General features: G+C 44.8%; 1 protein-coding gene across 1 annotated transcript in view; it reads right to left on the reverse strand.

The window, feature by feature from the left end:
- Positions 1–13,267, reverse strand: part of ZRANB3 (zinc finger RANBP2-type containing 3) — a 42,119-nt gene that overhangs the window by 1,695 nt on the left and 27,157 nt on the right. The window contains exons 12-18 of the mRNA XM_053471425.1: positions 12,157–12,637; positions 9,392–9,598; positions 8,812–8,888; positions 7,452–7,553; positions 3,407–3,549; positions 2,373–2,516; positions 316–700 (exon numbers count right to left, since the gene is read on the reverse strand). Coding sequence (XP_053327400.1) covers positions 316–700; positions 2,373–2,516; positions 3,407–3,549; positions 7,452–7,553; positions 8,812–8,888; positions 9,392–9,598; positions 12,157–12,637 — 1,539 coding nt within the window. The remainder of the gene's footprint in view (positions 1–315; positions 701–2,372; positions 2,517–3,406; positions 3,550–7,451; positions 7,554–8,811; positions 8,889–9,391; positions 9,599–12,156; positions 12,638–13,267) is intronic.

The raw sequence follows: 13,267 nt of genomic DNA on the forward strand, positions 1-13,267 counted from the left end.
CCAGTAATGCGGTCTCTCGGGGGCTGCGATGCGGCTTTTCCTGCAGCTTCTGCTGAAGTTTACGTATTTAATGTATATTGTGCGAAGCCCCCACCGAAACGATCTACCCCCCCTGGGATCGCTCTGGGATTTATTAGCCTCGTGAACGTCAGGTATCGCTCGGAGTGACCCAGTTTTCGCTCGTTCGGTTTATTCCCTGCCCCCTCGTACCCCGCCGGTATCGCCCTTCAGTGGCACTGAAGGCATGAGACAGCCGACTCGTAAATGTAAATTAGGGCACGATACGCAAACGGTTGGCAGTTAGCAGTCGCCTACCTGGTCCACCGGAAGCTGCGCCAGCCAGGTGCTCTCCAAAAGAGTTTTCCTCCTGGCCGCGGGGGCATCTCTCACACTCAAGTAAAGCTCGTGAGCGTTGAGACAGCATTGCTGGCAGACCCCGTGCTCCGTCTCGAAGACCTTCGCCCTCATGTAGCTTTGGCTCGAGCGAATTAAGAACTCGTCCTGGCATTTTTGCGAACAAAACCTGGTATCCCAGTCTGCGGTGAGGGCCGTGGCGGCGCGGTGGCTGCACGACTGCTGGCAGTGAAGGCAGAGAGGGTTCCCGGCGCCGTCTACCGCCTGCAGGTAACCTTTCAACGCGGAGCCGTCGAGCCCAGTCGCCGAGAGGCCCGCCGGCTGCGGATCGCCTCCTTCTTCAGGACTAAACGGAAAGACAAAAAGTCATCTTAGAAAGGACAGAGGCAAACAACGTTACTTTATTCAATCCGTTACCAAATCGTGTACGTTTTGGGTCTTGGGGAACCTTGTGAAGGATCTGGCAGACAAGGGGTTACACGGACATCTATAAGACATTACGCAAGCATCTTTAACCCCTTGATTTTACATACAGAACTGAAGCCAGGGAGGTAACCAGTTTAGAAGACCTGCGTCTTTTATGTTTTGCCCCGTTGAATATGAACATTTTTATTTTTTTTATTAAGGAGCCTTCGCTCATGGAGTGACCGGGCGGCTAGCGATGTATTTATATTTATAATATAGTCATCCCCGGGTAGCGAGATGGATATGGGTGGAGCCGGGAGACTGTTGCTAGGCAACAATGATAGAAGAGAGCAGCTTCTTCGCAGGGGTGACGGCCGATCTATAAAAGCCGTAACCTCGGAATATATCGGCTTCTTTCAGGCGGCGATGAAACCAGCGTGAGGCTTTAGATTCCACCACCAGGGCTAAACGGAAAATGTGACAGGCGGCAAATGGTTTACGCGCCGCGGGGGTCTCTGCGGAAGGAGCGCAAGCTCCTATTACACACTCTAACCCTAACCTAGGGGCAGCCGGACCTCCCAGAGAGACGTCTAAAGCTGGGAGAAGAATAGGCGTAAGATGCTCGCCCTGCGGCTCCCGGCTTTTAAATCGCTCGGCAATCAGGGATTAAACTCCGAGAAGGACGAACCTTTGCCATATTGTTAAAGGATGTCTGTGACGCCGAAACCCGCTCAGTTTCCCCCAATATACAACGTTATAGCCACATATACGTGATACACGACATACACGGATACACGACAGCGGGGGGACATGTAATTACGACTATTTTCACAACAATGTTTGTAAAGTTGGCTCCTCTGAGAAACGCCGTGCAACCCGCCAGCCGCCGGGTATAATATTTGGGGATATAATGACACAGATTTGCCCGTCCGGTCCCTTTAAACGCGCGTCTTCTGCTTCTAGTCTGCGGCGGCAGCGGAGAGATGATGTTTGGGGACGCTGAATTCCCGCTGACATTTGCTGGTCACTAATAACGCTGCAGCTAACAGCCCCGGGGGGAGCAATATTATTTATTTAAAGGAGGTGAAGTCATCCCTCCCGCTCGGCCAAACAGAACGGCGCCCGGCGTACCCTTCACAGCCCTGTAACGCGGGGGGCTTCATGCTTAGAAAGGGGGTGGTTAACAGAGAGAGGCGGTGGCTGCGATTTAGTTTGAAACTTCTGCGAATAATGGTTTCTGTGAACCTCCTTTTGCCTGCTATACCCGAGGCGGCATTAATTCCACATTAATAAGGCGTGTGTGTGGTTTTTATGACGTGTTACTGTCCCTTTAAACAGGAGCCACATGTTGAGCCGACACAACCTGTGTAATCATTTCATGGCCCGGATATTAGAATATATTCTATATATATATATAAACTTTAAAAAATTTGTAATAAACATCCAGCGTAACGTCGATGCCGTTTGTGTATTTAAAATAAATAAATAAATATTTTTTCCAAAAAAGGCTTGAGTGTTCCTATTTCTCGTAAATACATTTTTTACACGGAAAAGGATGAAAAGCGTCGCCGTGGCGGTAAATCACTGCAATCGTGACGGTCCGCGGCACTTACATGGCAGGGGTTCCCGACACTCTACTTAACGACACCTTTTCCTTGACGGACGACGTGGATTCCCTGCTGATTATCCGCACGCTTCCCCCGCCGCTCTGAACTTTGCTTAATGAAGCGACCGCCACATCTTCTTTGGTCAGGTACCTGGGAAGCCAATTCGATCAAACAATTATATGTATATATCACGCAAGTCATTAAAGTGAGCCGCGCTCCGATATCCGCTCCATCACCGCTCGGAGGAGCCGCTCTATTTAACTCTATTTACCTGTTATTGGAGAATCTTTTTAGGTTATCGCCTGAAGGGAGGGTTGAGGGCCGTGTGGGGGGCCGACGAGGGCAAAACCAGAGAGCTCAGACTAAGCCAAGTAATCCAAACTGTTATAGAAAACACGTTCAATAACATACCCTGCCTTTGATAATAGGGGGGCCGAGGGGCATATAGAGACATTGCGGACCGTTTGGCGTGTAAACCATGCGTGGCGCAGGCAATTAGGTCCCAGTGACACTTATTGTGAGATCCAGAACTTTGGACCCGAGTTCGGACCTTTACCTGGACCATTCTATAGACGAATAAATATAGATAAATCAGGAATGAAAATTGACCAGGATCCCCCCCAAGGGTTTGCCCTGAGCCTCGGAGTCTTGGCACAATTCTCAGGGTTGCCCAGGCCCGGGCTGATCCCTACTATGGAATATATAGGATATATATATATATAGCGGGGTTCCACGCCATGTGCCAGAAGAGGGGGCACCGATCCAAACGCTAGATCCGTACGGATAAAAGGAATAAAACATCCAGCAGAACTGGAACTCGCGGGTATTTAAAAAAGAATAATAATAATAATAAAATATATGTATATAAAGAACATGCTCCCGCGAGGCAGGCAATTTGTTCTTCGGCAGTTGGCTTAATCCGGGCCGCACAATAAGGTTCATTTTGTCTGCGCGTGGAAGCGCGTGGGGTGCTGATTACAGCGGCTCGCAGCGCATGTTCTGCTTTCCCAGGTGAGACGGGGGGGGGGATATAATCGGACCTCTTAGTGCTGCTGTGCGCCGGTTGCTGCTTTGAGAGGTTTTCCAGGGCCAGGACGGGGCTTCTGAATATTAGACCGCTTTTCCGGATAATCCTCTGCTTCATGGCCGTCAGGCTGTTCCACTCTCTCACAAACCGTAAAATCTAGCGGAAAAGAGCGAAAAGGGTTAGAATACCCCCGCCGGAAAAAAACAGGCACCCCCCACTCCCCCCCATACAGACTGATGGGTTTTAGATGCCCCCTTTAGGGACAATCTAATCCATATCAAAAGAAATGCATTTTAACAAACTACTGGAAATAAGAACACTTTCTCCAAATGCCTTTTTAGCTTTTAAGGAAGAAGTTCAGGACTTTGGGTAACAAAACAAACTTCAATTAAAAGGAAAAATTGTGGCTCATCCCAAATACCTTTTAAAGAATATTGTGGTTTTTATATATTGTTACAGGGCTGCACGCTGGTCTCGTACGTGTTTTAGCCGTTGCCTAAACCCATTCTAGTAGACACACTAAAGACATAGAATGACTCAGTCTTAATCACTCAGAGGGACCCTGTGACTCATGAATGTCTAAGGAAGAAAGGACTTTATTATAGATGCACGAGCTCATAAGCATAGCCATAAAGCGTCGGCTCAGTGCGGTGCTTCGGCAGGGAGAGCCAAACGGAATATCTCCGCCTGTCTGCCGGCCGACCCCGTTACTGTATCAAACATTGGTGACGTCCACATAAAATTCTGCCTCCTTCATTAAACATTAATATAATCGGCAATCTATCATAGGCACGTGATCTGTGTCTTTAAATGTTCAAATAACCCCGAGGACGGCAGGGAGGGCTGAAGAAATCGGAATGGAAGCTGCAGCCTGAAGACCGCCTCGTTACCATGAACACGGAAATCTAAAATAGAATCTCCTGGCATTCAGCGGGGACAAGAAACGATACCAGATGAGATAAACCTGCGTTTAAGTCGTTAATTTCGGGGATATATATCGGAGACCCATTCCTTTCAGACGCCTCGACGTGCGGCCAATTAACACGGGCTAAGAATATGAGTTTTCTATGTGTCGGTTTTGCATTTTAACACATTTCTCTCTCTTTGCTTTTATTCCTTTTTTTAATACCCGGCGCCCCGCTGCTATTACCCCATTCCACGCGGTACTCGCTTATATGTGCTCTGTTATCATGTTACACGGCTAATCACACACGCCTGCTACATACAATCCGAACAACGCACCAAATGTCTATAATATTAATTATTATATAACAATATTATTATATTATTATTAATATTATTAAAAATATATAACAATAACTATGTATATAATATTATTGTTATATAATGTCCATTATTAATTATATATAATATCCATGTATATAATATTATTATTGGTATATAATGTCCATTATTAATTATATATAATATCCATGTATATAATATTATTATAATAATTATATTATTATTATATAAATGGATATACCGGTATCAGCCCCACGGAAAGCTAAATCTTTGGATGACGTTGGTGCTTTTTTATTGGACCAACATGGAAAAAAGGTGTAAATTTACATAAACTTTAACCCCAAAAGGTTGTGCCAACCCCAAGTGATATCCACTGGCAAACCAGGGGTAGGGGTATTAGCCGGTCAATAACTGCGGGATGGGGGTGAAGCGTTTCGGGGGCCGGATATCTGATGTTAATAACCCTATACATTACGAGGGGTACATCCAGGATCCACGCTGGCGACTCTAGTTTGCGTTAATTTATTCATTTTATAAAAACACATCTGAGCCATTTGTAGGATTTGTTTAAACGACCATAATCGCTGTTACGCGGGGCGGTGATTTGTCCGAAGAGCTGACGCCCTCATTACTGGAACTGGTTTAACTTCCCAGCTCAGGTATAACCTGTTCACCTATAACATTCAACAGAAAAAAACTACATAAAACATATAAACCTAAATATATATATATAGATATAAAACATACACAACACTGAGAGGTGCAAGGACGCCATCACAATCCTGCTTTAACCCTTAAAATGCCATGGGGGGGTGTTTAAAAATCTGCCACGAATTAGAGATGTGGTAGAAGACAAAAAGCCCGGACCGTTGACTTTCTGGCATGAAAGGGGTTAATAGATTTCGCAACGTATTCGTTTTCTGCGGCCGCCGCTGATATGCACCGAGCCGGCTGGCGAAGGGTTAAGCTGAAAGGCATATTAATGAATTATCACAGTCGGTAATCCTGTAAATGAGGAAGAGAAGTAATAAGGCGCCGGGCGGCGTTCGCTTCCACAGGAACGTGAAGGTGTCAGAATATCACGGTTATTTTGGGCGAAGCAGACGTTAGCAGCACTTGTCTGAATTCGCTGCAATCGCACGCCGCGTAAAAATATATATATCCAACACTTCGTCTATATATAGGGTGATTGGCGCGCGTGGTTATATATTCCGTCTCTGCTCCAGCCCACGGCTGCAATTCTAAGGTCTAATCATCTGGGGGGGTATTGGTAGGGTGACCCCATTAATTACCCCCAAAATACATTCTACGCAGTACACAAGCTACGTGAAGCAGACTGTCCCCCTTACAAATTGGACCCGTTCTGCCCCATCTATCGCATGTTTACATTCCCTCACTGTGTTAATCTCTACCACTTCTGCTGGGAGGCTGTTCCACTGATTACCACCCTCTCGGTAAATTCCCTGACTGTACTTGCCTCTAACTGCATAGAAACAAAGCAGGACATCATAGCACTCGCTTACAGATCAGAAAATAAACGGAACATGCGCTATATATATAGTTCTATATAGAGATAGTAGAAGTATCTCCGTAGCATTCGGTGATAGGCGGCCGTTTCATAAGCTCCAAGGAGTTGCTTTCCGTATCTCCGCAGTAAGACACAGCAGGGATTGCAGATAGCGAAGTATAATTATAGCCCGGGAAGGCTGACATATGCAGCGGGGAAGTTACTGGACGGGCTATTAAGGAATAACATCCTGGGATACGCTCGGGGCGACATTATTATTATTACCGGGGGCCGAGGCGGATTTATGAAGGACGGATCACGTCAATCTCATTCACTCGCTTTACATGAAGCCGGGCCACTGCAATAGCCTCTGATGTGATATGATGATACACGGGAGGACGCCTCATGTACTAAGCGAGAAAAACCTTATATTTCCCAGAAAACCGGCTAAAGGACACCGAGAACGGCTATTAACGGAACGCTGACATTTATTTTAAAAGCAACAGAGAAAGAAATTATCATTTTCTGCAATTCCATCAAAAATGTTGTTTAAATTTTAGGAGGTAAAAAGTGTTTTGATGGTAATAGAAAAAATGGAAACGTTTTACAAAAAAACGGAGGAGGGGGCAGCAACCCGTGGAACTTGGGGGTATTATAAAGAGTCGCTTCTGTGATCAGATTCTAATAAAGATTTATCCGAATGGAAGAATTCAGCCCAAGGTGACCTTCTTAAACCGTCCTGACCTCTGTTACCTAGGCCCGGGTGACCAGGTCCAGCCCCTCTTTTTCTCCCCAAATCCGTCTGCATAATTCTGGGCTCTCAGAGTAATTCATCAAAAGGTCGGAGCCACTGCGTGCCCCCCCCGGAACATCCTCTCCCCGTTCCGCCTATCAGGGGACAGGGTGCGCGTGGAGGCTCCGCCCTTTTTGCAGAAGTGCTCCGGGAGGCGTGGTTAACGGAGCCGATACCCCCGAGGAGCGGATGAAGTAAGAAGAACAAGATGAGGCGAGAGAAGAAGCGGAGTTGCAGAAAACGAATGAATATCTGACTTGTGACAAAAAAAGACCTATGGGCCCCGTAACACCCGGGCTGCTGGGATTTACTGAAATATTTGGTGCAACCCAATCCCTTAAAACACATCGATGTTTAGAACGATTTTAACACGAGGGAAGTAATAGGTTTGCAAGTCAATTAAAACCCCCCGTAATTCGGCTGCAGGTGTCAGAAGGCATTTCCAATTTACACGGAAGCAGATAAAACGCACGGCGCTGCTCATCGAGCTCCTCCAGAAATGAGTTTTCTTACCAATAACCTGTTTGGTTTCTGCTGCATCGCTTCGGGTAAATCATCCCAGTTTCCCAATACGATATCCAAAGGAATGAAATTACGGTTCAGCGGCTCCCCGTCCTAGAAGGAAAAAGCCGAGTTCAGAACGCGACGCGGATTATAATCGGTTCAGGAGTACGAAGACCTCTTCTGTGCCGATTTAATTTAATATTATTATTTAAATAAATAAATACATTGTCTTGATCTACGCACCAGATCATCCATTCGCGCTTAAGTACCACTGAAAAAATACAAGGTCCTTTTAAGATTATTGAACGACAGCCGGACGGTTAATTGTCCTGCGCTTTGCCCGTGTTATAAACTGGGCTGTTGCTATAATCTTGATGCCACCCGGAGAGAGAACCCTAGAGACCGTAAAACCAGTCAGCTTTACATCAGACACGTCGGACCACCGTCTCTTTAAAGAGACACTCCAGCCTCCGTGTACTGAGATAGCTAAGTGGTCCCTTTAACTTTTCCCAGCATGCCCAATGGGGGGGGGGTGTTCTGCAGAATCCCTCTATACGCATTTGCCCGTTTTCCAAGCAGCCAATCGATGTTGGCGTTCCGCAGCAGCTTTTCCTATACGTTATTTTATTACGTTTGTTATGACTTTTTAAAAAACATTTTAAAGAATATGCATTAAACTACTCACAGAGTACCTCAATACACATTCTGCTATGGTGAGGCTGCCGGAGACATTAAACTGTCCCTTTGAGATTCTACGACCAAAACAGTACAGATAACAAAGTCCTATTAAGGGGCAACCGCTGCCTCCCCAGCGTAACAGTATCGTGGGCACAACGCATGCTTCCGCCAACGAACCCCACGCTTCGTACGCGCTTCAGCAGATTAAAAGCAACGGCTGCCTAAACGGCTTCCATGATTTTATTTATGGAATAAAACCCGAAAGCGTTACGGTGCCTTACGGAGGGTTTCTACAAGCCGGCACTCTGCCTCTCCTCTGCCCCGACATGCACCTGCGTAGCGGTTTTCTGTGCCAAAGGCACTACGGGGGGCCGCTAGGTTCATTTCTCGAACTATACGCTGGCAGAAAATGGATTGTAAAAAAAAAAAAAACCCATCTAGGATGCGGAAAACGAGACAAAATCTCCAAATTTCAGCAATTACAAAAAAAAAATGGTTTCTTTTTAAGATACACCCGGGATAAAAGAAGCTGTCGTGGCAATTTTAGCCTTAATTACAGGCACTTTTTAAATTTCAGCCTTTTATTTTTTTTTATGGCACATAAATAGTATAAGGGATAGAATAAGCGTTCGTATTCTGCAGGTTTTCTTCCGGTCCTTAATATGTGACAGTATACTCATTTTGCACATACCTTGCCATATAAATAGATTCTATCGGTATGTCTGCTGGCACAGAACAGCAATCCATCACACGCCGGGGAACAATGATCTGCAAACACAGGAACGAGGACACGGAGTATAAAACTCTGCTATGGGGGAGAGGGATTAAAACGGAGAGGAGATACGATGGCGGGACGGAGTCTTTGCATACAAGTGTAAACATCTACTCTTGCTGTTTTAATTATGCACTGTGCAGGGCCATTAATTAACCATTAACTTTCCCTGCAAAATGGGCAAATAATGCACAGGTAAGATGGTGATGTGAATTTAACTATCCATTATACAGGGCCAGCTTAGCCCCTTTTTACAGAGAATTCTTGCGGAGGGATGGAAGGGAAGGAATTTCTGGAAAAAGAATAAATAATAATCAAAGCAGAAGTTGCCAATTCGAAAAAAAAAAAGGCATCGTGTTGTGAGAAAAAAGTAATAAAAAGGTTAATTAAGCTGAATATTGTAAAGCAAATCTCTAGCCAATCGAGATAAAGAGTCAGCGATTGACCAATGGAAAGGTTATTCACGGCGGTCAGAAAGGACGCGAGCGTCGCCCATTACCTGGTCCATCAGCACCTGAGCTCTGCGTTGGGTGGGCTTCTACGCTTTTGTTTTCAGCATTTACTGAATGGTCCCCCCGTAAACTGCAAGCAGGAGACGTGGCGGCCCCCCGCTGAGGGCTCTCAACGAGCTCATTATCCACATCATTCTTCTTTTGATTTTCTTTCTCATCCTGAATGGCGTCTCCAGCGTTCCTGTTCTCGGAGCCTGTCCGCGCAGAAAGCAGGGGGTGAAGAAAACCGTCAGCAAAAAGGGAAATGGGAAATTTTAAGCCATGTCAAGAAAACACAGTAAGCAGCGTTTTGTTGGGAGAAAACCTATTTGCATGTAAATATTACAATTCTAACCCCCACCAGAATATTCAAAAAGGAACAGCGACTATAAAGAGATACGGGGGGCTTAAAACCCGGAGTCATTAAACTGTCCGGAAGAAGCATTATTACACAACGTTTATTAATGGAGCGCCCGCAGACTCCGTAGCGCTATTACTAGGGAGCGAAATTAAAATGAAAATATACAAATTATGTGTTTTTGGCATCTCCTATATATAAAGTATTGCATTATATTTGCTCATATATCAATTTACAGAAGGAGAAGAGAGTCTTGCTCCTGGGAGCTTACACTCTATTATTACTTACCGTACAAATTATTCAGACACCTTATTAGTGCCGTCCAATCATGGTCCTAGAGGGGTTAAGTACAACTCCCAGAATCCTCTGTCACAGTATGGGCAGTGGGGTAACGGATGTGCTAGTAAAATACCCAAACTCATTATTAACCAAGTGGACGCCATGTTGTACTGCCCTGAGGTGAACAGCAGAATGCCTCGGTCTTAATGACCAAAAGGGACTCCGTGACTAATGAAAGTCTATGGGGGAAAGGACTTAATCAGCTCTGCCATAAAGTGTGAACTCGGTGCGGGGCTTGAGCAGAGAAAGCGACCCAACATATCGCATGGCCCATTTAGCCGTATCTAAAACCTCAAACCACATCTCATCCAACTTACGGCTTCTCGCCCACCGGTAACAAAATTATGAGTTTTCTTTTTTTTTTTTTTAAATGTAACTTCCGCCGAGAAAATATCTCAACTTTAGGAGACATTTAAACTTTCGTGATATTCAGCAAAAACTTCAGCTCATGATCCGTGATACCTGGCAGGTAGCGAGCATGTAATGCACACGCAGCATCATTAGCCTGTGAAAGAACTAAAAATCTATAATTTCATTGCCCTTTTGATCAGAAATCTCCAGAACGGGAAAGAAACCAGCGGGGCTATGAGCGTTAGGCTTATTTGCTGCCATGGAAACAGGACATGCGTTTCTGCCCAACGAATTCGGATCCTGCTGACATTAATCAGAAATGTCCATTTGTGCCAGCTTAATGCCATGCCATATGAGCTTGGAACATACGTTTTTGACAGAAATTGGCACCTTTCACTTTCGCAGGAGACACATTCACAGACTCACGATCAGGTGGTGTTTCTGTCGCCCCGTGTAGGCATTTTAAATATGCATAACCTCATTCGCGTTCCTTCATTTCGGTTTTATTTTTTTTTGTTGTTTTTTTTTTTTAAATGCATTCACTGTTAAAGATATTATGAAATATTTTTATTGAATGAAATGTACCAGAATCTGATCGCTGTACAGATGTAATTGTATCAGCTCCCTGAAGCTATATAATTAGCAACAATAAACCCCTAGAATTATGGTTTGCTAAAGCTCAGGGTATCATTAGTGCAGATATAGGAAAGCAGGGGTATTTTGTTCTGCATAATGTACTGTAGAAAAAAAAAAAAACATCTGCGGATGCGCATGGAATGCAATCGCATTTTATCAAGGTTTTCCTATAACCCACAACGGCGTTGGGGCGGACAATGTATTTCCCCTATAACTCAATTCACATATAGGGGACGTAAAGCCGGTAGGAGCCAAGGGTAAATCAGGTCGCATTAAAATTCAAAGCTTTGAGAATTGCCCCAGGTCTTGCTTTTTCTCCTTAATTATTGCGTGAGATCTTTAAAAGAATACAAAGGGGGCGTCAACGTATCTCTTAAATTAATGAAACCTATACATTTTGTTCACCATAAGTCATTATTTTGATATTTAAATTAAAATAATCTATTTTAACCCCAGCTGAGTGGCAAAAGGTGGCAGAACTAGCTTAATACTTTGCTTTCCTGATCGCTCTCCAGCTCTTTGCAAATGATGTCTGAATCGGCTGCAATTACAAAATTGCCTACAAAGGGGAGCAATAACCCTGCAGATCCCTCGAAGGGGGCGTTTAGAACAGCACATTAGTTTAATCTCATGAGATAATATTACATCGATTGGGGAACGTGCGCCGTAACGCATGGTCCAACTATATCGCTGTATAAAAGAACAGGTCCGTTAGGAACACAGCGTAGAGAAAGAAGTAGAGTTTTAGGATCAGTGTGTGGTGTTCTACTTCTATTTTATCTCGTCTTATCTTTATTTGCGACCCGGGTTTAAAAGGCTGGAACAATTTCCAATCTAGTAAGGGATAGAAGTCTTTAGTCACATACAATCATGTTTCCAGGATTGTAACCACTAAAGAAACATAATACACAATGTAAGCAAAGCAGAAATGTAACATACAATGTAACCAAAGTAGAAACGTAACATACAATGTAACCAAAGCAGAAATGTAACATACAATGTAACCAAAGCAGACCCACCCTCCACCATGCATTATTCAATAACTATTTTAAAGATCATTTTACCTTTAAGAAATCCCGCTCTACTTACATGTGTTGTCTCTGGGGCTCTCGCAGATCTCGCAGTAAGGAAGCAGGGAATTGTTGGTGTACGTGCACGACGCGCAGTCCCATTGCTTTTCCACCCGGGGAGGTCTTTGGGGAGTGAGCGAAGTACCTTCAGAAAGACCGCGAGCCTTTGGCGTGGAGAACAAGGCAGACGGTTTTCCGCTCCAAGACTTCCTCTTACGCGAGTTGACGTTTTTGGGGGTCTGCGCCGCTGTGGGACGGAAGCGCTTGGTTTGTTGCTCAAAGTTGTCATCTGTGAAAAGCGCGTCGACGTCTATGACCTCGTTGTCCCCCGCAGAGCCATCCTTGTCCAACGTGACCACTTCTTGGGCTGCTCCTTCCGTCTGCTCTTCTTCCTCGACACATGTTGTCTCTTCATGGTTCTCAACTCTTTTGCGTTTCTTCTCTCCGTCGGGTTTGGGTGAAAAGAAGGAACGGATATCATGCTGTTTTTCTTTTTCAAACTGAGGGAGGAAAAAGAAACAAACGTCTTAGATAAAGAACAGAGCTGGGCTGATATGTACACGAAAAGCTATCATTAAAGGCAACCGGTTTAAGAGGTGCTACTAGTTCTGGATATATTTAATACTCTTATTCTGGCCAACAGGTAGTGAGGTCCAACTCCTTACCCCATACAGCCTTCTGATCAGCCTGGGCCATAACTACCATGGGGCAAGAAGGGCAAAGTCCCAGCGTCTCCTTGTGCTTCCCATTGCTTCTGGAAGCGGATGAAACATCAGCACGTGGTGCGACTTCTGACCTCGCCAAGATCCCTACTTACTGCTCTGCTTTTAGTCCTTACCTGGTCCATCTGGCCAGAATTCCATATGTTTTACCAAAAACGTATATGTTGCAGAACACTTGGAAATACGCTTATTTTCGGTAGAACCCCGTTGATTCTATGAGCATTATTTAAAGCTGCTGACCACATGGAATTCTGACACATGCGTAAAAGACGTCTACACTTTTCCTAGTAAAGCAACAGGGCCCTGGTTGGAAATCTATAGTATAAAATGCACACATTTCTTAGCAGACAACTGCAAATTTATCATAAATAATTAAACTAATTAACCCCCCAAAAAAGCATTACAGAA

The sequence above is a fragment of the Spea bombifrons genome, chromosome 7, assembly GCF_027358695.1.
Source record: "Spea bombifrons isolate aSpeBom1 chromosome 7, aSpeBom1.2.pri, whole genome shotgun sequence".
Lineage (NCBI taxonomy): Eukaryota > Metazoa > Chordata > Amphibia > Anura > Pelobatidae > Spea > Spea bombifrons.